Here is a 26,738-nt window from a genome sequence, read left to right as displayed (position 1 = left end):
TTCGGCAAGAAAGGAGACGCCGTCCGTTTCTGTGGTTTGGTCCCAGCCGTGTCCAATAACCGCCTTCTTCTCTCTCCCTTCCTCTCTCTTCGCCACGGTGCCTCCTGGTGAGCCTTATGAAATGTTCTTGCAAATGACAAGCTCTGTGGGGGGGGGGGGGGGAGCAAGTCCTCGCTTGTCTGGAAGGAAAATAAACAAGCCAAGGAGGTTTCCTCATAACAGGGAGGGGATGGAGGCCCCGATGGGTGTATCTCGGTGTTTGGCTTGGCAACAGCCTCTTTGCTTTAACAATTCAAAGCCTGCACAGGTAAAAACATGCAGGTACAGAGAGGAGATTGCTCCAGGAAGCGTCGTTCAAGAAGGGGCCGAGAGAAAATTGAGGCTCCATTTTTTGTTTCCTTTGAGGCTCATCCCAGGTTTGGTCATTCCTGCTTTTTTAATATATATATATAGAGGAAGAGCCTCCCAAAATGAGATGCAGGACAGCAGAACAAGAGCCGACCTTCAAACTTTCTTTTTTTTATTATTTTATTTATGATTTTCAATTTTATGTTGTTGTTGTTTAGTCGTTTAGTCATGTCCGCCTCTTCCTGACCCCCTGGACCAGAGCATGCCAGGCACTCCTGTCTTCCACTGCCTCCCGCAGTTTGGTCAAACTCATGCTGGTAGCTTCGAGAACACTGTCCAACCATCTCGTCCTCTGTCGTCCCCTTCTCCTTGTGCCCTCCATCTTTCCCAACATCAGGGTCTTTTCCAGTCTTCTCTTCTCATGAGGTGGCCAAAGTCTTGGAGCCTCAGCTTCAGGATCTGTCCTTCCAGTGAGCACTCAGGGCTGATTTCCTTCAGAATGGAGAGGTTTGATCTTCCCTCAGCTCATCTCTCTGGTTTTACAGCACATATTATTCTCTGCCTATTATAAAATTGTAAAGATCCTTAATTTATCTATCCATACGTTACCAATAAAAAAATTGTGTATGTTTATTCAAAACCTGCCAAGGAGTCCAGTTCATTTTGTTGTTTCTTTAAATACTTTGTAAAAGGTTCCCATTTTTCTTTAAAGCCACAGTTGTCCTTATCACGTAGTTTGTGTGTCAATTTCGCCAAATCCACATAGTCCATCAATTTCTCTTGCCACAGTTCTTTCATTGGGATTTCCTCGTTCTTCCATCCTTGTGCTATTAAGACTCTTGCCGCCATTGTTGCATACCGTATTTTTCGCCCTATAGGACGCACTTTTCCCCCTCCAAAAATGAAGGGGAAATCTGGGTGCATCCTATGGGGCGAATGCAAGCTTTCGCTGAAGCTTGGAGAGCGAGAGGGGTCGGTGCGCACCGACCCCTCTTACTCTCCAGGCTTCAGGAAGACATCCACAGCCTAGGCAGCCCTGTGGGAGGTCCCGCAGGGATGTCTAGGCTGCGGATAGCAGCCTGCTTCTCGGAGCGTCGGGCGCTCTGCTTTCAGGGCACCCGGCGCTTCAGGAACACATCCGCAGTGTGGGGAGCCCTGCAGGAGTTCCCCGCAGGGCTCCCCACACTGCGGATAGCAGCCTGCCGCCCGGCGCGCCCGGCACCGTGAAGCAGAGCGCCCCTCGCGCCAGGCATACATCCGCAGCGTGGGGAGCCCTGCAGGAGTCCCCCGCAGGGCTCCCCACGCTGCGGATAGCAGCCTGCTGCCCGGCGGGCGGGGCGCCCTGAAGCAGAGCGCCCTTCGCGCTGGGCAGACATGGGCCAGCCCCACAAGCTCGGGGGACAGCAGGGAGGCACAGCGCCGCCATCCCGCTGTTCCTCGATCTGGTTCGGTTTCTCCGACCTGCTTTTTTGGGGGGAAATAAAGGAAAAAATTTTTTCCTTTATTTCCCCCCAAAAAAAACTAGGTGCGTCCTATGGGACGGAGCGTCCTATGGGACGAAAAATACAGTACATAAAGATGTTTTTCAGTTTCCTTGGCAGGTCTTTTCCTACAATCCCTAACAAAAATGCTTCAGAAGTTTCTGACAGGAAGAGCTGTTCAAGAGTGGAATAGTCTCTCCTGAGAGATTGTGGACTCTCTTTCCTTGAAGGTTTTTAAGCAGAGCTTGGACGGTCAGCTGTTGTGGATGCTTTAGATGAGATTCCTGCATTGCAAGGGGTCGGACTAGAGGACCTTTGGGGTCCCTATGATTCTATGATCCCACTGGAAATCTAACGTGTTGATGGCACCACCAGCAGCAAGTCCCCTGTCAGTTCAATCTCCCACAATGCACCAGAGCATTGTGGGTTATTAAAATGGCAGGCATCTCCCCTATGCAAGCCCTGGTAGGGGAAACTTAGGGGCAGCCTCAGCAACGAGGGGTCTCTCTGGTGGGGCACACAGGCAGTTGCATAGCTGTCAACCGTCCCTTATTCGGCGGGAAAGTCCCTTATCCCAGCGCTGTGTCCCGCTGCTGTCCCAGATTGATGATGTCGCTTAAATTTCCCGGGTTTCAAAGGAAGCAGCTCCTCTCCCTCCCTCCCTGCCAGCCAGGGAGGAGGGAGGCTCCAACTGGGTTGCTTGGCTGTGTTGCTCACCCAATAAGGAGCCTAAGAACGACTGGGGGGTGGAGCTTGCATGCCTTGTGCCCATCAAATCAGCCGCGTTGCCTGGGGACTCGCCTTTGCTCAGCGCTTCCAAGCGGAGAGGTGACGGTGGTTTTCCTTGCTGCGTCCCCTTTGCCGGGTTGCTGCGCTGTGGGAACCACCGCTTGAGGCTTCGTTTGGCTGCTGGCTGGGTTTTCTGCCTTTGGCTCGGAGGGGCTCAGAAGTTGAACATACCTATGCTCTGAAAATCCATTATTTTGGCTGTTGATCCCTTATTTTCGAGGCTGCTGGTCCCTTATTTTCAAATCTGTAAGTTGACAGCTATGGGCAGTTGCCCTCGGGTGCCAAGCCCTGGCGCTCAAGACCTTGGGCGATGGGATCCTGACTAGAAACAAGCCTGCAATTTTAAATGGAGAGTTCACCGCCCTTCGCTTTGTCCAACGTAACGCAGAACAAACATTACATACTCCCCTAGAAAATGCAGATATCCCACAGAGTTGGAAAGTTGGTCCTCCACAGTCTGGGAAGTTTAACAGCGACACCTTTGCAGAGTGAGAAGTCGAAGCCAGCAGACTTGAACCGGCCCGGGAACAAAGGCCCCTACTAGCCAAAAAAACAAGATTTGGCTCCTCGCAGACGGTTTGAAAACAAGTCGCTGTAGGGCATGGAAAAGTCATCAGGAAGGAATCCGTCCAAGTCTGCCTGTTTTTCTTTTTCTCTCTTTTTTTAAATGGATTCAAATGCCTCGCAGCCCCTCTCCGCATCACTTTCTCTAATTAAAAAAACAACAATTTTCCATGTCTCGTTTCTTTATTGTACTGAGGCAAAAGGAGGGGGAGGGATGTGGACTTTTCGGCCGTCTGCGTCCCGGAATGACTATAAAAACTCTTGCTGCATAGGAGAAACCGGCTTTGGAAAGAAAGGAACAAAACCTACCTAAAAGAAACTAGAGATCTTTGCACAGCCCGAGAGGGGAAATGTTTGAATTTAGGAACCTAGGAAGGTGCCTTGTGCCAAGTGACAGGAATGGTTCTCCTAACGCGTAAGAAGTAGTTACTGGATCAGGCCCATGGCCCGTCAATTCCAGTATCCTGCTCTCACCGTGGGCAATGGGAAAACCGCCAGCAGGGTTCGAACCCAATGGGGAAAATTTATGTTATATATAGAGAAGATGATGTGAAATAGGGAAACCAGTAGAATTAAAATAATATCTCATAACGGGAAAATACAAGAAATTTACTGCATAATATAATATCAAAATGAATTAAAAATGTATATTAGGATTATTACTGAACAATATTTGTAAATGAATATAGACAGACAGCAAGAATTTGTATATAGAGAATGATTTATTTGTTTACGGACATTTAATGGAAAAAATGAAGAAGAACAATCTTGTGGGAAATGGACAAAGACAATGCGAAAAGTCAAAGAGGACACAAAAAAGCCAGAAGAAGGAAGGAGGGAAGTCAGCTCGGGAGAGCAAGAATAAATGTGAAATATAATGTATGTGTATGTACAATACGTAACTAAAAATTCAATAAAGATCATCTGGGGGGGAAAAGAGCAACTCTCCCTTCCTGCAGTTTAATTAATAGCTCTCTCCTCCTCCATGAAACTGTCTAATCCTTTTTAAAAACTGTTTAATTTTGTGGCCCTTTCGGCCTCCAGTGGCAGGGAGTTCCACCATTTAACTATGTGCTTCCTGAAGAAGGTCTTCCTTTTATCTGCCCTGAATCTTCCAGCATTCAGCTTCATTGGATAGCCACAAGTTCTCGGTTTTTGTTTTTGTTTAATTATGAAAACATATAATACACAACCATTACACAAGCCCTTTGTGGCTTAGGGCCCTCGTATTTACGGGACCACCTCTCCTGGTCTGCCCTGCAGAGGACCTTAAGGTCCATGAATAAACATAGTTTAGAGGTCCCTGAGGAAGTCAGACTATCCTCCACCAGGGCCAGGGCCTTCTCAGTGATGGCTCCGACCTGGTGGAATGCTCTGTCCCACGAGACTAGGGCCCTTCAGGATTTAACCTCCTTCCGTCAGGCCTGTAAGACAGAGCTATTCCGCCTGGCCTTTAATTTGAATTCAGCCTGAGCTTTTATTTCCCTTCTCTTCCCTCCCCCTCCCCTTTTATGAAGCTCACCCGCTCTGAGACCCCACAGCTAATTCTCCCCTGGCCTCCTCGCTGGCCCAATTCAGCCAGCTAGCCCTGGGGATTATCTAATTGATTTTTTATTTTTGAGCTGGATTGGGTGGCTCCTGCGGACCAATCAGACTACTGTATTCTGCATCCTATTGTTCTAGAACCAATCAGGCTGCTGCATTTTGGATCCTATTGTTCTAGGACCAATCAGGCTGCTGCATTTTGGATCCTATTCAACTCAGTACATAACAGTTCCATTATCATATACTTGTTCATGCACGTCCACAAAACATTACTGTATATCAAGCATCCCCAAAATCAGCCCTCCAGATATTTTTAGGACTACAATTCCCATCATCCCTGACCACCGGTCCTGTTAGCTAGGGATGATGGGAGTTGTAGTCCCAAAACATCTGGAGGGCCGAGTTTGGGGGTGCCTGCCTTATATACTTAACATTCTTTAAAATCTTCTTCATCTTATTACAAAGTGACTTTCAAAAGTTATACTAATGTAAGAATCTATACCCAAAGCTTAAAAAATATGCTTCGAACAGTTGCCCTTTTTTGTAATAATTTGTCCTGCATAGTTCAGTATTTTATTTTGCCAATCTTCTTCTTTATCATCTTCTTTGACCGAGGCTTCTGATAAGGGCTGGCTGATCTTGGCTTGGTATCCAATCTCACATATCGGAACAAAGTCTTTCGCTCAAACAATCCATCAAATTTGATGGATTGCCAATGGCAGTCCAAGCCCCTCCTACCTGCCTCTGTGACACGAGAGCAATTCAACCAATCAAATGTTCTGTAACACTCACCACTGCCCAATCTTTTGGTGCAAACCAACAGAGGTTGCTCTGTTCTCTGTCTAGCATGATGCTTGGACGTTGGACCCTACAGTCCTTTCTGAAAAGAATTATTTATGTATGCGACCACAGCTGTGAGGATGATATATGCCCAGGGATGGAAGGAAGAAAAACAGCCCCAACAAAGGAAGATTGTAGCAGAAATTACCGGAGTATGCAAAAATGGCAAAACTTACCGGAAGAATAAGAAAAAGTTTTTAATTTAGAATGGAGATCATTTATTGAATATTTGCAAAAAGTAAACAACTTAAATCATTAGCAGGATTGACATAAAAGCACGGAGTGAAATATTTTAAATCTGATTGTTTTGGACAAAAATTAATTAGGTTTAACTTGGATATGCAGAGGAAAAGATATAACCTAAGTAACCGCAGAAAGGTGGGGGTCGATATTACTATTGGGTATTTGGAATTTATGGGACGCGGGTGGCGCTGTGGGTTAAACCACAGAGCCTAGAACTTGCCGATCAGAAGGTCGGCGGTTCGAATCCCCGCGACGCGGTGAGCTCCTGTTGCTCGGTCCCTGCTCCTGCCAACCTAGCAGTTCAAAAGCACGTCAAAGTGCAAGTAGATAAATAGGTACTACTCCGGTGGGAAGGTAAACAGCGTTTCCGTGTGCTGCTCTGGTTCTCCAGAAGCGGCTTAGTCATGTTGGGCACATGACCCGGAAGCTGTCTGCGGACAAAAGCCAGGTCCCTTGGCCAGTAAAGCGAGATGAGCGCCGCAACCCCAGAGTCGGCCACGACTGGACCTAATGGTCAGGGGTCCCTTTACCTTTACCTTTATGTGGAATTTGTTGCGTTAAAAGATGTTCAAATTAGAAGATGGAAAGAATTAAATATTAAGAATAATAAAGAATAACGTCGTCCTTTCTGAAAAGAGTGAGAAGCGAGAGGCGCTGTTATGTCACCACCCCATCCGAGTTTGCAAGCCGCAGTATTTTCGCAGCGTTTCCCAGCCGCTTTGCCAGCAGCCAAAAAGGATTAAGGAACACCTGGAAATGTACGAGACAAGCGTCTCGGTGTGTTTGATCGAACTGTACAACTGGAGGCTTGTGAATGGAAACGGGACGGCAAACAGCCACATCAAAGAGGGGTTCTCAGAGAGCAGCCTGTCCTCTAGTCCCAGAGTATTTCTGGGTAACAATTCTGGAAAGAGGAGCTGGGGGGGGGGTGGAGAAGGGAAGAGTTAAAACAATCCAGCTGTTTCTGGGGCCTCATCCCACCTCTGCCCCTCTTGAAACCTTCTTCTTCTTCTTTGGCAATCCCTCGTAGCCGAGTAAGATTTTCCTCGATTTTATTGCTCTGTCTTTTTGCAAACCGCTTTGAGGTTCTTTTTACAAACCAATTTTACGAAATATAGCCGATGCAGACTAGGTGAGGGTGGTCATCCGGGCTCGAGGCTGATTCCAGAAGAATTTCCCACCCAAGTCAATCCCTCTTTGTGTGGAATTCCTGGAATTGTAGATGTTATGTACTGAGTTGAATAGGATCCAAAATGCAGCAGTCTGATTGGTCCTAGAACAATAGGATTCAGAATGCAGCAGTCTGATTGGTCCTAGAACAATGCAGCAGTATGGTTGGTCTACAGGAGCCACCCAATCCAGCTCCAGGTGGAAGTGAATCCACAACCTGATTGGCCTACAGGAGATAGGAATTAGCCAATCACGTGCAGCCCATTGTGTAAATAATGTATATAAAGCAGATACTTTGGGGAAACTTTCATTCCTCCTCACCACTATGAGCTGAATAAAGAGCATGAAATCCACTCTCAACTCTGAGTATATTTTAGTAGATCTTTGAGGGGACTTGGGATCTCCCAGCAAATTTCGGCACCCGGAACGAACAGGTAATGGCTGTTTAAAGTGACATCATGGAGCAATGAATATATGGTGTGTATTTGGCCAAAAAACCCCTGGATTGTTCCATAGTAAAACATGCTATAGCTAATTCAGTAGAGTTTGAGACTTTTAATCTCAGGGACATTGTTTTGAGCCCCATCTTCTTTGGTGATCCCTTATTTTCATATACCGTATTTTTCCATGTATAAAACGCCTCCCGTTTATAAGACATGCCCTATTTTTGGGGACTCCAAATTAAGAAAACAGCCCCTCAGCACTACCCACGTATAAGACGAGCCCCAATTTTAAACCTTTTTTTGGGGGGGTAAAAAACCCTAGTCTTATAACACGGGAAAAATACGGTAATTTTCTTTCAGCCTACAACGTGCTGTGAATTTTAAGTCACATTTCCATAACTTCTCCCATGCTGTAAATTTTATATAATACCCAATACCTTTCGCCCAGTGTATCATGACAGATTTACAGATAAAACGTGTTCTCCCTAACAGAGAGCACGTGTTGCGGTGGCGGCCTACAGGACACCCCACTGTTGCTGAAAGGATGTTGGTAGAGACCCGGGCAGGGATTGGTCAAATCAGGTCTCTGGGGAGATTTCCTTGTTGCCAATTTGGAGGAGGGGTCAGAGGTTTTAAATGCTGGACGCCCAGCCTTGGGCATCCTCTTGGCCGAATTGCACCGGATCACCAGCCCACCCTCCCTGAATTGGGGGGTTGTTTGCTTTGACCTTGCTATGCCTGTCATGGGGTCGTCTGCCATTGGGGCAGGGGCCTGGTAGGAATTTTGTCCATTTGGCTGATGGGCTGGTGCCATTCGGTTTTTGCCTACTGCGTAGCAAATCGTCATAACTTGTAAGGTTGGCGGTTAGGCATTGGTTAAAATTGGTTGGTGGAGGGGTAAGTGCCTACCCCTCCAATGGCGGTGCTGAGAGGGAATTCTGTTAAAGGAATCCAGGGGCTTGCCATCCTTTTCGTCCTAGTCCCTGGCATCGGGCTTGGGCCGTGCAAGCCCCCGGGAGCATGCGGGTGAGAAGTGAGGGACTGAGGCCCAGCTTCATTTCTCCCCAATATTGTTTCCCTGACTGGCTTCTGCTGGATTCCGGAAGTCAGTTCTGTCCCTGGGGCAAGGGCAGAGAGTCGTAACCAATGCCTAAGCAACCACTCATACGTGTGTATTTAAATAAAGTTGTGGCCAAAAACCTTAAACAAAATTGATGTGTGATGTGTGAGTTATTCAGGGGTGGCTTGGGGACCTCGACACGCAAATCTGTAAATCTGGAATGAGAGGTGCTTATTCTTGTTTGTGTGAGTCTGCAACAGGTAACTCAACTTTCAAAGGTTGTGGGTGTCTGGAAGCTGCTCTCTATGACTCCCCGCTGACTTAACTCTTGGGCCAGACAGGGGCAAGTTCCCTCAAGAGGATTTGCCTGGCTTTCCCTGAAAAAACAACAACACAACAGTTGGTGCTAGAATGGGTAGCTGTGCCTTGAGGGAAAGTCTCTCTCCTGTGGCTCAACCCTGAGTCACCAAGTCTTTCTGGAATCTCTGCGAATGCACACATCACAGTGGTTAGCTCCCCTCTTTTGCAGAAAAGCTTCTTCTAGGATAGATGAAGCGTGAGAAGTTTTCTTAGAGAGCTTAGTCACATTTGAGGCTGCCCCTTTCTTGCGTCATCTGCCTTGAACGACAGTCGGACACGGCAGAATTAAACAAGAAGAGACCATGTTTCCAGGGAAGAGAGATTACAAATCTGGTTGTTGCTGCTGCTGCTGCTTCTATCAGGTTTAACTCTAAACCCATGTCCATGTTAGGAGTTCCCGTTCCCTAAAAGGAATTGTTGTTGTTGTCCGACTCTTCGTGACCCCGTGGACCAGAGCACGCCAGGCACTCCTGTCTTCCACTGTTTCCCACTGTTTGGTCAAACTCATGCTGGTAGCTTCGAGAACACTGTCCCACCATCTCGTCATCTGTCGTCCCCTTCTCCTTGTGCCCTCCATCTTTCCCAACATCAGGGTCTTTTCCAGGGAGTCTTCTCTTCTCATGAGGTGGCCAAAGTCTTGGAGCCTCAGCTTCACTATCTGTCCTTCCAGTGAGCACTCAGGGCTGATTTCCTTCAGAATGGATAGGTTTGATCTTCTTGCAGTCCATGGGACTCTCAAGAGTCTCCTCCAGCACCAGAATTCAAAAGCACCCAGTCTTCGGCAATCAGCCTTCTTTATGGTCCAGCTCTCACTTCCATACATTACTACTGGGAAAACCACAGCTTTAAGTATACAGACCTTTGCTGGCAAGGTGATGTCTCTGCTTTTTAAGATGCTGTCTAGGTTTGTCATTGCTTTTCTCCCAAGAAGCAGGTGTCTTTTACTTGCGTGACTGCTGTCACCATCTGCAGTGAATAATAATAATAATAATAATAATAATAATAATAATAATAATAATAATAATAATTCCATTGCAGGGGGTTGAACTAGAGATGACCACTGGGGTCCCTTTCAACTCTACCATTCCATGACTCTTGTGAAGGAAGGAAGGAAGGAAGGAAGGAAGGAAGGAAGGAAGGATAGGGACATAAGGCAGTGTGAGCCAAACTGCGTTTGATTCTGCGGACATTCAAGGCCCCTTTCAGACACACAGGCCAAGCGCTCGACAAACACACTTGTCGCCCTCCCTTCTTTAGTCCCTGAAGCTACGCCAAACCGGTTATTTGGGCTCTCTGTTTGTTTTCCCCAAAGTCAAAACCCCACCAGAGATAAGTAGTGTTTTCAACTCAAGCCGCAGGTGACTACTGTCCCCGGCCGCAGGGCCAGCAATGCCCTTATTAAAGGCTAAGCGTCCTGCTCCATCGGATTGATGTGGTCGTAGGGCAGATCTGGAAATTGCAGCTTTGCAGCCGAAAAAAGAGGGGAAGGAGAGGCTAGTCGTCCCCTCCATCCTTTGCAAGTGTGGCGGCCGTCACGACTCACCTTTCATCCCAGCCGCCTGAGCACAAAAGCTGCCTCACCTGTTATCGTGTGGCTCACAACAGCCGCCTGGCCCACCTGCCACTCAGTTGCTCCACACCCCTTGCCCACAAACACTGAGATAAATCCTTTATTTTCCTTCCCTGTGCAGGATTTCCAACCGTAGTTGGCTGGCAGGTTATATTGTTTTTCAGAATGCTACAGGTGTGATAAATGTTTTATAGGTAAAGGTAAAGGGACCCCTGACCATTAGGTCCAGTCATGGACGACTCTGGGGTTGCAGCGCTCATCTCGCTTTACTGGCCGAGGGAGCCAGCATACAGCTTCCGGGTCATGTGGCCAGCATGACTAAGCCGCTTCTGGCGAACCAGAGCAGTGCACGGAAATGCCATTTACCTTCCCGCTGGAGCAGTACCTATTTATCTACTTGCACAGGTGTGCTTTCAAACTGCTAGGTTGGCAGGAGCAGGGACCGAGCAACGGGAGCTCACCCCATCACGGGGATTTGAACCACCGACCTTCTGATCGGCAAGTCCTAGGCTCTGTGGTTTAACCCACAGCGCCACCCGCGTCCCCATAAATGTTTTATAGATGGTACTTAACACCTACCAAAATAGCTAAAATGTATAAGACAAAAACAAATCTGTGCTGGAGGTGTGGTAAAACAGAGGGGACACTTATACACGTTTGGTGGACCTGTGAAAAAAAAACCAAAAGCTTCTGGAATATAGTATATGACGAGCTTAAAAAAAATGTTTAAGTATAACCTTATGAAAAATACAGAAGCTTTTCTACTCGGGATAACGGACACAGGTATAGCAAGAGAAGATCAGAAAATATTCCTCTATGCCACAGGAGCAGCAAGGATTCTGCTAAAAACTGGAAAAAATTGTGCCAACAAAAAAGGAATGGCAAGACAAACTGTTAGAGTATATTGAACTGGCTACATTAACAGAAGCAATTAGAGATCACACTAGACAAGAGTTTCAAAAAGCATGGTGGAAATGCAGAGAATACTTCACAAAACAGTGCCCTAAAATACATACCTGGACTTGTTTTGATTAATGTCTGCAGGAGACTTGGTGGATATCTAAGTTATAATTAGAAAAATCCTAATAATTACTCATAAAGAAACAGCTTATAAGTACGTATTTTTCGCTCTATAAGACGCACCAGACCACAAGACGCACCTAGTTTTTGGAGGCGGAAAACAAGAAGAAAAATATTCTGAATCTCAGAAGCCGTAACAGCAAGAGGGATCGCTGCGCAGTGAAAGCAGCAATCCCTCTTGCTGTTCTGGCTTCTGGGATAGCTGCGCAGCCTGCATTCGCTCCATAAGACGCACACACATTTCCCCTTACTTTTTAGGAGGGAAAAAGTGAGTCTTATAGAGCAAAAAATATGGTAAATAAGGAGCCCAGATACAGGATAAAGGATGTCTTTTATTTGGTTGTTTGTATTGTTGTATGTTATGCTTATTGTATGTTATGTTCATGTTTAAAGAGGGTGGATTTCTGTACTGGGGTGGGGGGTTTATGTTATGTTGTAAATAAAATTTCCAATAAAAAAGAAAGAAAAAGAAAAAAAACAGAATGCTGCAGGTGTGATAAATGAGGCTACGGCGTCACGTCTCTGTGTTTTCGTTAATCCTTAATCATTCCACTTGGCATCTTTAGGATGGATGGTGGATTGGACCCCTACGGCTATCGCTTGCTTGTTTATTGCATTGATATCCCAGCTTTTCCTGCAAGGAGCTCAAGGTGGCCTACATAGTCCTCCACCTGCTCCATTAAGCTCCACAATAACCTTGTGAGGTAGGCTGGGTTGAGAGCATAGCTGTCAACTTACAGATTTGAAAATAAGGGACCAGCAGCCAAAATAAGGGACCCTGCAGCCTCACCTGTTCCAGGCACTCCAGTCTTCCTGTCCTCCTGCAGTCTGGTCAAACTCATGCTGGTAGCTCCGAGAACACTGTCCAACCAACTTTGTAACCAGAGGTTCAACTGAATAGAATCTGAATCACATGCACCACAAGGCCTATGCAGCCTCAATTTAAGATGGCTCCCCGGCCTGGCTTTGCACTGCAAAGTTTGCAGCAGCACATGCAACAAAATGGCGTCCAGCATTCAAAAAACCCCTCAGCTTGCATTAACTAGCCACACACAAGGCATGCAAGCTCCACCCCCCCAGTCGTTCTTAGACTTCTTATTGGGTGAGCAACACAGCCAGGCAACACAGTTGGAGCCTCCCTGCTCCCTGGCCGGCAGGCAGGGAGGGAGAGGAGCTGCTTCCTTTGAAATTTAAGGGACATTTAAGGGACATCCATCAATAAGGGACAGCAGCGGGGCATGGCGCTGGAATAAGGGACTGTCCCTTCAAATAAGGGACACTTGACAGCTATGGTTGAGAGGTAGTGACTGCCCACCCCACCAGGGTCACCAGTGAGCTTCATGGCCAAGTGGAGATTCAGAACTTCATCTCCAAGGACCTAGTCCGTCACTCTAACCACTGCACAACACTGCCTCCGGCATATGGAACATGCCTGTATTTATAGCTGGCAAGAGCATCTGATGGCAAGAAATTCCTTAGCAGACATGCCCAGCCACCGTGAAGCCTTCGAAGGGTTTCTGGCTCTTGCCGTCCCCAATGGAAGGGGAACTGGGGGTCAGATCCTGGTGGCTGAATCACCGAAAGCTCAGCGGTGATGCTGTCATTTTCAGTGAAGGCATGAGAAGGGTGGGATCATCTGAGCATCGGCTGAGTGAACAGGTGAGCCCATCGTGAATCACAAGGGATGGGTGAGGGAGATGTCCCAATCAGTCGTTTCCATCTTCCTTTTCTGTGACTGAGACAGCGAGGAATTCAGAGTCACTGTTGTGCTTTCAGATCCGGTTACATAAGGAGATTAGAAAAGTGTCTCGTTGCACTTCGCTGCCCGACAATAACGCTGCCCTGAAAGGCACAACAATGGCATTGCTAATATTCCGTCCTTCTTGAATGCTTGCACCATTGTAAAGGCTGATAATCTGAGGCTAGACACACAACGGTGGCAGAGAGGAATGGGCAGAGGCCAGACAGGAAAGGTGAGGTTCACCTTTGGATGGTGGCTAACAGATTGAGGTTGAATCCTGACAAGACAGAAGTACTGTTTTTGGGGGACAGGAGGCGGGCAGGTGTGGAGGACTCCCTGGTACTGATTGGGGTAACTGTGGCCCTGAAGGACCAGGTGCGCAGCCTGGGAGTCATTTTGGACTCACAGCTGTCCATGGAGGCACAGGTCAATTCTGTGTCCAGGCAGCTGTTTATCAGCTCCATCTGGTACGCAGGATGAGACCCTCCCTGCCTGCGGACTGTCTCGCCAGAGTGGTGCATGCTCTAGTTATCTCACGCTTGGACTACTGAAATGCACTCTACGTGGGGCTACCTTTGAAGGTGACCCGGAAACTACAACTAATCCAGAATGCAGCAGCTAGACTGGTGACTGGGAGCGGCCGCCGAGACCACATAACACCAGTCTTGAAAGACCTACATTGGCTCCCAGTACGTCTCCAAGCACAATTCAAAGTTTTGGTGCTGACCTTTAAAGCCCTAAACGACCTCGGCCCAGTATACCTGAAGGAGTGTCTCCACCTCCATCGTTTTGCCAGGACACTGAGGTCCAGCTCTGAGGGCCTTCTGGCAGTTCCCTAGCTGTGAGAAGCCATGTTACTAGAGATGCTGGCAGCCCGAGTATCAAAGCCAATGGGATTTTACTCCCCTCATTTTTGTTTTTAGAGTGGGGAGGGGGGTGAGGGCGGGGCAGAGAAGGCCGACCCACAGCCCAGCATCCTGCTGTTTCTGTTTGTTATTCTTTCCTAGCTGCATTGATGTGATTATAGAGTCCAGGAAACTGGCTGCCGAGACCTATGAACTGCTGCTATTGATGGGCTACGCTGGGAGTTTAAGTGTTACCTATAAACCACAAAGCGAGTGGTCAAGAAGACAGAGAATGACCTCCTGATGGGGCAGTTTTTATAAAATGAGCAACCAATCAGAAGGCTGTTCCAGCAGCCAATCAGCAACGGGAGCCAAATGGGTAATGCGAAATACTTAAAGGGTGGGGGGAAGAAATGGGTATGTTCCATCTCCCCCTAAAAAAACAAGACTCCCACAAATGGTACAGTCATAGAATTATAGAATTGCAGAGTTGGAAAAGCATTTGACTGTGTCGACCACAGCAAACTATGGCAAGTTCTTAAAGAAATGGGAGTGCCTGATCACCTCATCTGTCTCCTGAGAAATCTCTATGTGGGACAAGAAGCTACAGTTAGAACTGGATATGGACAACTGATTGGTTCAAAATTGGGAAAGGAGTACGACAAGGCTGTATATTGTCTCCCTGCTTATTTAACTTGTATGCAGTATTCATCATGCGAAAGGCTGGACTGGATGAATCCCAAGCTGGAATTAAGATCTCCGGAAGAAATATCAACAACCTCAGATATGCTGATGACACAACCTTGATGGCAGAAAGTGAGGAGGAATTAAAGAACCTTTTAATGAGGGTGAAAGAGGAGAGCGCAAAATATGGTCTGAAGCTCAACATCAAAAAAACAAAGATCATGGCCACTGGGCCCATCACCTCCTGGCAAATAGAAGAGCAAGAAATGGAGGCAGTGGGAGATTTTACTTTCTTGGGTTCCATGATCACTGCAGATGGTGACAGCAGCCACGAAATTAAAAGACGCCTGCTTCTTGGGACAATAGCAATGACAAACCTAGACAGCATCTTAAAAAGCAGAGACATCACCTTGCCAACGAAGGTCTGTGTAGTTCAAGCTATGGTTTTTCCAGTAGTGATGTACGGAAGTGAGAGCTGGACCATAAAGAAGGCTGATTGCCAAAGAATGGATGCTTTTGACTTCTGGTGCTGGAGGAGACTCTTGAGAGTCCCATGGACTGCAAGAAGATCAAACTTATCCATTCTGAAGAAAATCAGCCCTGAGTGCTCACTGGAAGGACAGATCCTGAAGACTTTGGCCACCTCATGAGAAGAGAAGACTTCCTGGAAAAGACCCTGATGTTGGGGAAAATGAAGGGCACAAGGAGAAGGGGACAACAGAGGATGAGATGGTGGGATAGTGTTCTGGAAGAGACCAGCCTGAGATTGACCAAACTGCGGGAGGCAGTGGAAGACAGGAGTGCCTGGCGTGCTCTGGTCCAGGGGGTCACGAAGAGTCAGACACAACTAAATGACTAAACAACAATAAAGAGTTGGAAGGGACCACAAGGGTCATCTAGTCCAACCCCCCTTGCAATGCAGGAATCTTTTGCCCAACACAGGGCTTGAACCCACAGACCAGAGATTAAGAGTCTCACAATTTATAATAACTTGAACTTCTGGGTCCAAATACCACCACCTTTACTCCCTCCTTGCCGTGATCAGCCTGGAAACGAAGCGAACCAGCTTCACCTGTTGATTTCCGCCTGTCCTGCAGCTCCTCAAGACATGGCGCCTCCTGCATTGCAGAGGGTTGGACTAGATGTCCTTTGGGTCCCTTCCAACTCAATGATTCTATGAAAAGAGAGGTCTCCTGGTCTGAGGAGCCTGAACTTCCTGGTTCATTTGGAAGCCACGGTGGAGTTCTTCGTGGTGTAGAGTTGTTATCGCTGGATTCAGACAGTGGATAAGCACGAACGAAGAGGCAGATATTCTAAACCATGCAGCGCAGAGGGGCTTTTTCCAGGCAACAATGCGCGATTGCCATCAAAGGACAAGGGACTTCCCGGCTTGTTGTGAAGCCTGAGCATTTGGCAGCTCTCCTGTGCATAATTATATACCTGCTGTTCTGACATGTCTACCTACAAAGGCAGAAGGCAGAAATGCCCGGAGCTTCAACAAAAGAAAACTACAGTTTCCAGGAAGCCAAAGAGAACCCAAGGGACGCGGGTGGTGCTGGGGGTTAAACCACAGAGCCTAGGACTTGCCGATCAGAAGGTCGGCAGTTTGAATCCCCGGGACGGGGTGAGCTCCCGTTGCTCGGTCCCTGCTCCTGCCAACCTTGCAGTTCGAAAGCACGTCAAAGTGCAAGTAGATAAATAGGTACCACTCCGGCGGGAAGGTAAACGGCGTTTCCGTGCGCTGCTCTGGTTCGCCAGAAGCGGCTTAGTCATGCTGGCCACATGACCCGGAAGCTGTACGTTGGCTCCCTCGGCCAGTAAAGCGAGATGAGCGCCGCAACCCCAGAGTTGGCCACGACTGGACCTAATGTTCAGGGGTCCCTTTACCTTTAAAGAGAACCCAATCAGTATTTGGTCATGCTTTTCTAAAGAGAGCAAGCTGGTTGTTTTCCGATGCTGCTTCGCTGGGGTGGAGGCCCACGTGGCATTCGCCTTCGCAAATTGCGCCTGTTCTGAATCAAGGAAGCTGTTCTCCCCTCTCCACCAGAGCCACCATTTGGAACTGATTACTGGGGCCTGGGAGTCCCTCTAAGTACTTTAGGGCAGGCGAAGAACAGCACGTAGCAAGCGTGTAATGATATTAATGAGAGACAGGTCTGGCTTTGAAGAAAGCCTCCAAAAGGGTTGGGATGTGGTGGTGGGGATGAGCTCAGATGCGCGCACACACAGAAACACCCCCCCCCCAGACCCTCCAAGTGTCCCTGTTTTCCAGGGATAGTCCCAGAATTACAGAAGCCATCCCAGTTTCTGATATGATCCCAGAAAGTCACTCTTTTCCTTGTTGTTGTTGTTGTTGTTTAGTCGTGTCCGACTCTTTGTGACCCCCTGGACCAGAACACACCAGGCACTCTTGTCTTCCACTGCCTCCCGCAGTTTGGTCTAACTCATGTTGGTAGCTTTGAGAACATTGTCCCACCACCTCGTTCTCTGACGTCCCCTTCTCCTTGTGCCCTCCATCTTTCCCAACATCAGGGTCTTTTCCAGGGAGTCTTCTCTTCTCATGAGGTGGCCAAAGTCTTCAGGATCTGTCCTTCCAGTGAGCACTCAGGGCTGATTTCCTTCAGAATGGAGAGGTTTGATCTTCTTGCAGTCCATGGGACTCTCAAGAGTCTCCTCCAGCACCAGAATTCAAAAGCATCCATTCTTCAGCGATCAGCCTTCTTTATGGCCCAGCTCTCACTTCCGTGCATCACTACTGGGAAAACCATAGCTTTAACTGTACGGACCTTTGTCGGCAAGGTGATGTCTCTGCTTTTTAAGATGCTGTCTAGGTTTGTCATCTTTTCCTTAGCACATCCCTATTTTCACTGGAGGAATGTTGGAGAGTATGGAGTTATCTGACCCCTGAACCATCTGAAGGCAGCCCAATTTAGGGAAGTATTTTTTAAAAAATGTTTAATGTTTTTATATATGTTGGAAGCCACCTAGAGTGTCTGGGGCAACCCAGTCAGATGGGCAAGGTATAAATATTATTATTGTTGTTGTTGTTATTATTATTATTATTGAATAGGTAAAGGTAAAGGGACCCCTGACCACTAGGCCCAGTTGTGACCGACTCTGGGGTTGTGGCGCTCATCTCGCTTTATTGGCCGAGGGAGCCAGCGTACAGCTTCCAGGTCATGTGGCCAGCATGACTAAGCCGCTTCTGGCGAACCAGAGCAGCGCACCGAAACGCCGTTTACCTTCCCGCCAGAGTGGTACCTATTTATCTACTTCCACTTTGACGTGCTTAAAAAATGTTAGGTTGGCAGGAGCAGGGACCGAGCAACTGGAGCTCACCCCATCGGTGGGATTCGAACTGCCGACCTTCTGATCAGCAAGTCCTAGGCTCTGTGGTTTAACCCACAGCGCCACAGTGCTGCTCTTATTATTGAATAGGCTGCCCCTATTTCCATCAGAGAAATGTTGGAGGGTACCCTCCTCCTCATAGCTGACACCTTGTCTCTAAGACAACCAGAAATGTGAAAGGAAAAGGAGGGTTTCATGTATCTTTAATTCGAAAGAGGATCTGTACTGCGCCGGTACAGTTTGGCCATGCAAAGCGAAGGGAAACTTGCACCCATTTTGGCAACCAGCTCCTGTACTCAGATATTAAAAGGTACAGGAAGTGATTCTGCCTTTGCATCGGTCTGGCCCAGGAATGGCCTGGCCCATTTTGTCGCCCAAGGCAAAACAGAAAGGTGCAAAAATGCTTTAAAATTCTCCTCCATTCCTAGTTTTTTTTTGGGGGGGTGGAACCTCAAATTTTGCTGCAGTGTGAAGAATCTTTAGGGAGACACGCCTTGAAAAACACCCCCAGAATGAAGGAATATGCAGAAATGGCAAGACTGACAGGAAAGATCAGAAACCAGGAAGCCCAAGTATTTTTTAAAGAATGGAATAACATTCTAACACGCTGGAGAGGTCACTGTAAACAGCTGAAATCACTGGCAGGAATACAATGACACTTGTTAACAGTAATATGGGTTTTGGATACTATGATTATATAACAGATAAAGGTAAAGGTAAAGGGACCCCTGACCATTAGGACCAGTCGTGGCCGACTCTGGGGTTGCGGCGCTCATCTCGCTTTATTGGCCGAGGGAGCCAGTGTCCAGCGTACATGTGGCCAGCATGACTAAGCCTCTTTTGGCGAACCAGAGCAGTGCATGGAAACGCCGTTTATCTTCCCGCCGGGGCGGTACCTATTTATCTACCTGCACTTTGATGTGCTTTCGAACTGCTAGGTTGGCAGGAGCAGGGACCGAGCAACGGGCGCTCACCCTTCGCGGGGATTTGAACCGCCGACCTTCTGATCAGCAAGCCCTAGGCTCTGTGGTTTAACCCACAGCACCACCTGCGTCCCTTACATAACAGATAAGTTACAGTAAAAGCTGCAGGAATAAAATTTAGAACTGGAACCCCTGGGGGAAAGGAAGGAGGTCTCAAGGTTCAGAAGAACCCTTTTTAAAAAATGTGTGAAAATGTTATGTTTATGGTGTATAACTTTTATGTAAAACTAATAACAATTTATTTAGAAAAGAAAAGAAAAAGACCCCCAGAAACTCAGGTTAATGAAGAAATGGGGGTCCTCAGTTCCCATAGGATACTGACTGAATGCTGGGTGGGTGGGAAACCCGGGAAGAGGGGAGACTGGAGTGGAATGGAGGAGCATAGTAACCCATAGGTCTACTCTCTACTGCAACATTTTACTGCAGTTCCAATCTGCAGTCGTAACAATAACACACTTTCTCCAGGCGCCCTCCTGTCTCATTGGGACTGTTCTCTCAAGAGACAACTACATTATTGTTGTTTAGTCCTTTAGTTGTGTCCAACTCTTCGTGACCCCATGGACCAGAGCACGCCAGGCACTCCTGTCTTCCACTGCCTCCCGCAGTTTGGTCTCTTCGAGAACACTGTCCAACCATCTCGTCCTCCGTTGTCCCCTTCTCCTTGTCCCCTCCATCTTTCCCAACATCAGGGTCTTTTCCAGGGAGTCTTCTCTTCTCATGAGGTGGCCAAAATATTGGAGCCTCAGCTTCAGGATCTGTCCTTCCAGTGACCACTCAGGGCTGATTTCCTTAAGAATGGATCGGTTTGATCTTCTTGCAGTCCATGGGACTCTCAAGAGTCTCTTTCAGCACCAGAGTTCCAAAGCATCCATTCTTCGGCGATCAGCCTTCTTTATGGTCCAGCTCTCCCTTCCATACATCACTACTAGGAAAACCATAGCTTGAACTATATGGACCTTTGTCAACAAGGTGATGTCTCTGCTTTTTAAGATGCTTTCTAGGTTTGTCATTGCTTTTCCCCCAAGAAGCAGGCGTCTTTTAATTTCGTGGCTGCTGTCACTATCTGCCGTGATCATGGAGCCCAAGAAAGTAAAATCTCTTACTGCCTCCATTTCTTCCCCTTCTATTTGCCAGGAGGTGATGGGATCAGTGGCCATGATCTTGGTTTTTTTGATGTTGAGCTTCAGACCATATTTTGCGCTCTCCTCTTTCACCCTCATTAAAAGGTTATTTTATTCCTCCTCACTTTCTGCCATCAAGGTTGTTTCATCTGCATATCTGAGGTTGTTGATATTTCTTCCGGCAATCTTAATTCCTGCTAGGGATTCATCCAGCCCAGCCTTTCGCGACAACTAAATTAGTACATTACATTTCCTGCAGTTGTACCACGAGGCCACACCCAGAATTTTTTGGAACATTTTAACCCTCCGAGAGATCCAACATCCAGTGTTTCCTGCAAGCCGCGTGCTCAGGAAGGTACTGTGCGGAAAATTGGCTTTCGATCACGGAAGGGCTGCATCTCAGTGGGGCAACATTTGTTTTGCATGAAGCATGTCCCACGCTCGGTGTCCCGGTAGATCTGAGAGAAGCTCCTGTCTGGAATCCAGGAGAGGTGCTGCCAGTCTGAGTGGGCAATACTGAGGTGGATGGACCAGCGGTCCGATTTGGTATCCCTCAAGTTTCCCAGGTGTTTTTCTGACGATACCAAAAAGGAAAAAAGCAGCGGCGGCAGCCTGCACACTCTCAGGAACAGGGGAACATGCGTGGGTTGTAGGAAAAGCTAAAACCACACCCCACACTATTGGTGAAACACCTCTGGATTAAAAGCGTGTCTGGAGGCTGTTGGAGGATGGATGGCGGCTAAGAGATTGAGGTTGAATCCTGACAAGACAGAAGTACTGTTTTGGGGGGACAGGAGGCGGGCAGGTGTGGGGGACTCCCTGGTGCTGAATGGGGTAACTGTGCCCCTGAAGGACCAGGTGCGCAGCCTGGGAGTCATTTTGGACTCACAGCTGTCCATGGAGGCGCAGGTCAATTCTGTGTCCAAGGCAGCTGTTTACCAGCTCCATCTGGTATGCAGGATGAGACCCTTCCTGCCCGCAGAGTGTCTTGCCAGAGTGGTGCATGCTCTGGTTATCTCCTGCTTGGACTACTGCAATGTGCTCTATGTGGGGCTACCTTTGAAGGTGACCCAGAAACTACAACTAATCCAGAATGTAACAGCTAGACTGGTGACTGGGAGCGGCCGCCGAAACCACATAACACCGGTCCTGAAAGACCCACATTGGCTCCCAGTCCGTTTCCGAGCACAATTCAAAGTGTTGGTGCTGACCTTTAAAGCCCTGGCCTTGGTCCAGTATATCTGAAGGAGCGTCTCCACCCCCATCATTCTGCCTGGACACTGAGGTCCAGTGCCGAGGGCCTTCTGGCGGTTCCCTCACTGCAAGAAGCCAAGTTACAGGAAACCAGGCAGAGGGCCTTCTCGGTAGCGGCGCCCGCCCTGTGGAACGCCCTCCCACCCGATGCCAAAGAGAAGAACAACTACCTGACATTAAGAAGAAATCTGAAGACATCCCTGTTTAGGGAAGCTTTTGATGTTTAATAGGTTATTGTATTTCAGTGTTTTGTTGGAAGACGCCCAGAGTGGCTGGGGAAACACAGCCAGATGGGCGGGGTATAAATAATAAATTATTATTATTATTATTATTATTATTATTATTATTATTATTATTATTATTAAGCCACAGGTTCAAAGCCATACTTAACCACAAATTCTTCCTAGCAAATCACTACCTGTCCAAATCAGGTGTTTCCAACCTGGTGCACTGCGGCTCCTTTCACCCCCAGCCTGCCCCACACCAACCCAGAGGGGCACTGATAATTCATTGTGATTCCTGCACCTCAGGGGGTTAGACTAGATGACCCCTGGGGTCCCTGCCAACTCTACCATTGTCTGATTCCATGACTCCATAATTCGCTGTGCCATAACTAGGAATTCAAAGGTGGAATTGACGTTCGGGGTGTGTGTGGATTTCTTAAAGGTGGCGCTTTGTCCTGGATCTTAGGCAAGTCAATAAAAAAACTGCATTTATTTGACGTTACTGTAATAACAGCTCAACAATTTCTGGGTTTTCCTTTAAAATGCTCAACAATTATAGGCGTACCTTGGTTCTCGAACACCTTGGTAGTCGTACGTTTTGGCTCCCGAATGCTGAAAACCCGGAAGTAAGTGTTCCGGTTTTTGAACGTTCTTTGGAACCCAAACATCCGACGTTGCTTCTGCGGCTGCCGGTTGAGTGCAGGAAGCTCCTGCAGCCAATTGGAAGCTGTGCCTTGGTTTTCGAACATATTTGGAAGCCGAATGGACTTCTGGAATGGATTGTGTTTGAGAAGCAAGGTATGGCTGTGTTTGGGTTTCCAGAAAAAGCTCAACAACGTTCAGGGTGTCCTGATTTTTACTTTGGGGGATATGGCAACCCTAGCTGCAACCCCACAAATTTTATGCAAGACTTCCCCCAATATACACTGAAGAACTGTGAAGCAAAATTTGGAGCCGTGCAAATTTTGAAGGATTGCTGTGGTTTGTTTTGAAATAAAAAATTAAGGTCTTATATACTGTATATATAACAAATGTTCATGGATTTGCCAGGCAAACACGTACATAAATGTATGGGCCACATGTCCGAGGCAGCACAGGAAGGCAGTCCTGGAGCCATTTTGGCTCCCAAACTGACCAAATGTTTTCTCTGCAAGGTCAAAGGGAAATGGAAAAGCCTCCCCCTTGTCTTTTCATTCACAAATCCTGTCTTAAGGGTTTATCTGTGAATGAATAGGGTAAGCCTGTGACCTGGCTCAGGAACTAAGTATTTATCATTACAAAAGACTGGCCAGGCTCCCCAGGGTATCCAATCAAGTAACCATTAACAGGTAACCTGCCAGACAGGAGATAAACAACACACTCAGATTTCTGCTGTAGACCACCCTTTCTGTGATGTAGGTATGATGTTTCTGGGGGTGGTCTTGGACTCCAGGGCGGGCAATTTAAAATGTCTATATAAGGGCCTTGGTTCAGGGTTGTTCCTTCTTTCCTGCGTGTGAGGGGAGCACTCTGTTGCAACAGTTCAATAAAGATCAGGCTTACTAGCTGCTTTGCTTCTCAGTATTCTCTGGTTGGCCTCTGTTCTTTTCTCCGACCAATGGAGAACCTACAAAGGACTCTATAAGGGCTCTTGTGTCCCCCATAAGGGAAAAGGGGCAGATTTTCGTTTATTACTGCTTGTTCTGGGAAATGGGCATCAGGTAAAAGCACAAACCGGAGTGAATTTCTCTCCATCCCTAAGTCAAAGGAAGAGTCTAGTCTGTTGCTACTAAAGCAACAATGCTTGCAATAATGTACCGTATTTTTCTCTCCATAAGACACACTTTTTTCCTCCTAAAAAGTAAGGGGAAATGTCTGTGCATCTTATGGAGAGAATGCGTGGTCCCTGGAGCTGAATTGCCCAGGGGCAAAAAGCAGATCATGCTTCTTTTCTTTTTTCTTTTTTGAAAGAGGGAAGGGAGTGTTGAAACAAAGCCGCTGATCGTTTGCCGATTGGAGAGAGAGATAAGGGACGCTAGAGATAAAGGAGGCTGCCTGGGAGGGGGGAGGTAAAGACAGCAAACTTGCAAAGGGGGGAAACAGGAAGACTAAAGCAATAAGGAGAGAAATTGGAAGAAAAGGAGGAGCAAAAAACTGCTCCAGCTAAGGAAAAGACACTAAGGCAAACAAGAGGGAAGGGAGTGTTGAAAGGAAGCAGCTGATTGGTGGGATCGGAAGAGAGATAAGGGACGCTAGAGGAGGCTGCCTGGGAGGGGGGAGGTAAAAGCCCATGGATCCTCAGGATTTTTACATTGGGTCAACCCAAATTCACCATCAGATCACATAGCATGTCCATGGCTACAACCTGCACCAAAGAAATCATGCACCCACTGTTGTGTGGGGCCACAATGGCGCAAAAACGTGGTTACAAAGCACAGATCCACATGGATCCTCAGGATTTTTGCATTGGGTCACCCCAAATTCGCCATCAGGTCACATGTCTGTGGCCACAGCATGAACCACAAAAATCATACATCCACTGTTTCGTTCAGAATATTTTTTATCTTGTTTTCCTCCTTTAAAAACTAGGTGCGTCTTATGGAGCGAAAAATACGGTGCCCGAACTGGGGACGACAGACAGAAAGGCAACCTATCCTTTCTGATTCCCTCGTAAGTAACAGCTTTCTTTCTCTCAGGCTTTCCTTCCTTCCTGCTGCTGCTGCTATTCTGTTCTTTTGTTAAGCTCAGGACTGCCTGATGGCCACACGGACGCTTGTAATCAGAATGGCTTTGTTTGCCAGGAGTAACAAACTTTTGGCTCCTTTATTCCTTAAAGAAGCCTTAACAACTGATTTCTGCCCTGCGCTTGCAGCATCTATTCCAAACTGCGACAAAACCCTGCAAAAGTCAAGGGCCTGTGTTTTATCTGGGGCTGGGGGAGGCGTTCCCCGACTTCCCTTGGGACCCAGGCGAGACCCTCTTCCTCAGTTTCCCTGCTCCCCTCTTTGCAGACAGCCGCATTGCCAGAGGCAAATCTTGCTGGCATGGACCCTTGTGATAACAGGATTCCATCCCTGGGCCAGCCACATTTTGCTTTCCTTGGCCAGGAGGAGAGAACAATGGTCCGGGAGCACGCCAGGAAACTCTAATAAATGGGATGAAAATATCTCAGAAAAGCAGGCATGGGGTCCGCAAATTATTTATAAAAGGCATTTCAGGCCGGCGTAAAGGGCAGGTGAGGAGGTCAGAAAAAACACAAGGCCCAGCCCAAGCTCGGCTGGAAAAAAAACAGAGAAAGAAAAATTGGCGCCATTTCAGAGCGAATGGTAAAAATAAAGGCTGCACTCAGGGAAAAAACGCACAAAGGGAATTTTCCACCCTTCTCAGGCCTTTTTCAACCCTTCTGTAATTCGCTTGTACACTCAGAAGCAAAACAGACAGGATTCAGTGGGGTTTACTCCTAGGTAGGATTCCAGGCCAAGTCCTGCTCCGTGGCCAGAGAATCATATACAGTGGTACCTTGGTTCTCAAACTTAATCCGTTCCGGAAGTCCGTTCCAAAACCAAAGCGTTCCAAAACCAAGGTGCGCTTTCCCGTAGAAAGTCATGCAAAACGGATTAACCCCTAAAACAGCAATTGAATATGAATTTTACTGTCTAACGAGACCAGCGATCCATAAAATGAAAGCAATAAGCAATGTACAGTGGTACCTCGGGTTAAGTACTTAATTCGTTCGGGAGGTCTGTACTTAACCTGAAACTGTTCTTAACCTGAAGCACCACTTTAGCTAATGGGGCCTGAAATGTATGTAACCTGAAGCGTATGTAACCCAAGGTACCACTGTACTGCAGTCACACAATCAATCGGTAGCTGAACTGGGTTCCACACAGTCACAAAAACAGAACAGACAGAGCCACAAAAGCAAAAATGCGAAATAAATAGCAAAAACAGACCTCAGCGTAACACTCAAAATGGAAGTGTGGCACTCAAAATGGAAGCATAACACTCAAAACGGAGCACGTTCGGCTTCTGAAAAAAGTTCGCAAACTGGAACACACACTTCCAGGTTTGCAGTGTTTGGGTTCCAAGTTGTTGAGTACCAAGGCGTTTGAGAACCAAGGTACCACTGTAACGGCAGAATTGGAAGGGATCACAGCTAAAGAGTCCCTGACAAATGGCCATCCAGCCTCTGCTTAAAAACATCCAGTGAAGGAGAGTCCAGCACCTTTTGCACTGTTGAATGGCTCTTTATGTCACAGAGTTCTTGCCAAAGTTTAGTTAGCTTCTCCTTTGTTGTCTTTTGAATCCATTACTTTGGGTCCTGCCCTCCAGAGCAGCAGCACCTTGCTCTACCTTCCACACGAGAGCCCTTCCGATATCTGAAGAGGGCTACCATATCAGCCAGGGATGCGGGTGGCGCTGTGGGTTAAACCACAGAGCCTAGGGCTTGCCGATCAGAAGGTTGGCGGTTCGAATCCCCTGACGGGGTGAGCTCCCGTTGCTCGGTCCCTGCTCCTGCCAACCTAGCAGTTCGAAAGCACGTCAAAGTGCAAGTAGATAAATAGGTACCACTCCAGCGGGAAGGTAAACAGCGTTTCCGTGCGCTGCTCTGGTTCGCCAGAAGCGGCTTAGTCCTGCTGGCCGCATGAGCCGGAAGCTGTACGCCGGCTCCCTCGACCAATAAAGCGAGATGAGCGCCGCAACCCCAGAGTTGGTCACGACTGGACCTAATGGTCAGGGGTCCCTTTACCTTTACCTTACCATATCAGCCAACTTAGCCACTTGGAGCAAAACATACATCAGGAGGCTTAGTTTGGTCAAAATCAAGTGCACACTTCTAGTGTTAATGCTATATACATTACTTCCGGTAAATGGCCCACCATAGATGCTAGAGGGCTGTGAAAATTTGTATCCCAGGCTTTTTAGACTCGTCTACCCATGTATCATCTGAAACCAAAGGGGCACATTGTTTGCCAGATGTGATGTTTTTCCAGGTCTCCTTAGAAGCCTACACTGGCATTAAGAGATTAATCATTGTTATGTATTCAGTGGTCTGTGTTTGCCTG

General features: G+C 47.5%; 1 protein-coding gene across 1 annotated transcript in view; it reads right to left on the bottom strand.

Moving 5' to 3' along the window:
* Positions 1–568: 568 nt before the first annotated feature.
* The window catches only part of LOC310742907 (DNA excision repair protein ERCC-6-like), a 42,893-nt gene continuing 16,723 nt past the window's right edge, over positions 569–26,738 (bottom strand). The window contains exon 2 of the mRNA XM_083572734.1: positions 569–700. Coding sequence (XP_083428860.1) covers positions 575–700 — 126 coding nt within the window. The 3' untranslated portion in view covers positions 569–574. The remainder of the gene's footprint in view (positions 701–26,738) is intronic.

This window comes from Podarcis filfolensis (genome assembly GCF_964270895.1).
Source record: "Podarcis filfolensis genome assembly, chromosome: 10".
NCBI lineage: Eukaryota > Metazoa > Chordata > Lepidosauria > Squamata > Lacertidae > Podarcis > Podarcis filfolensis.
The sequence above is the reverse complement of the archived record's forward strand: the minus strand, read 5'-3'. Positions and strand labels throughout refer to the sequence as shown.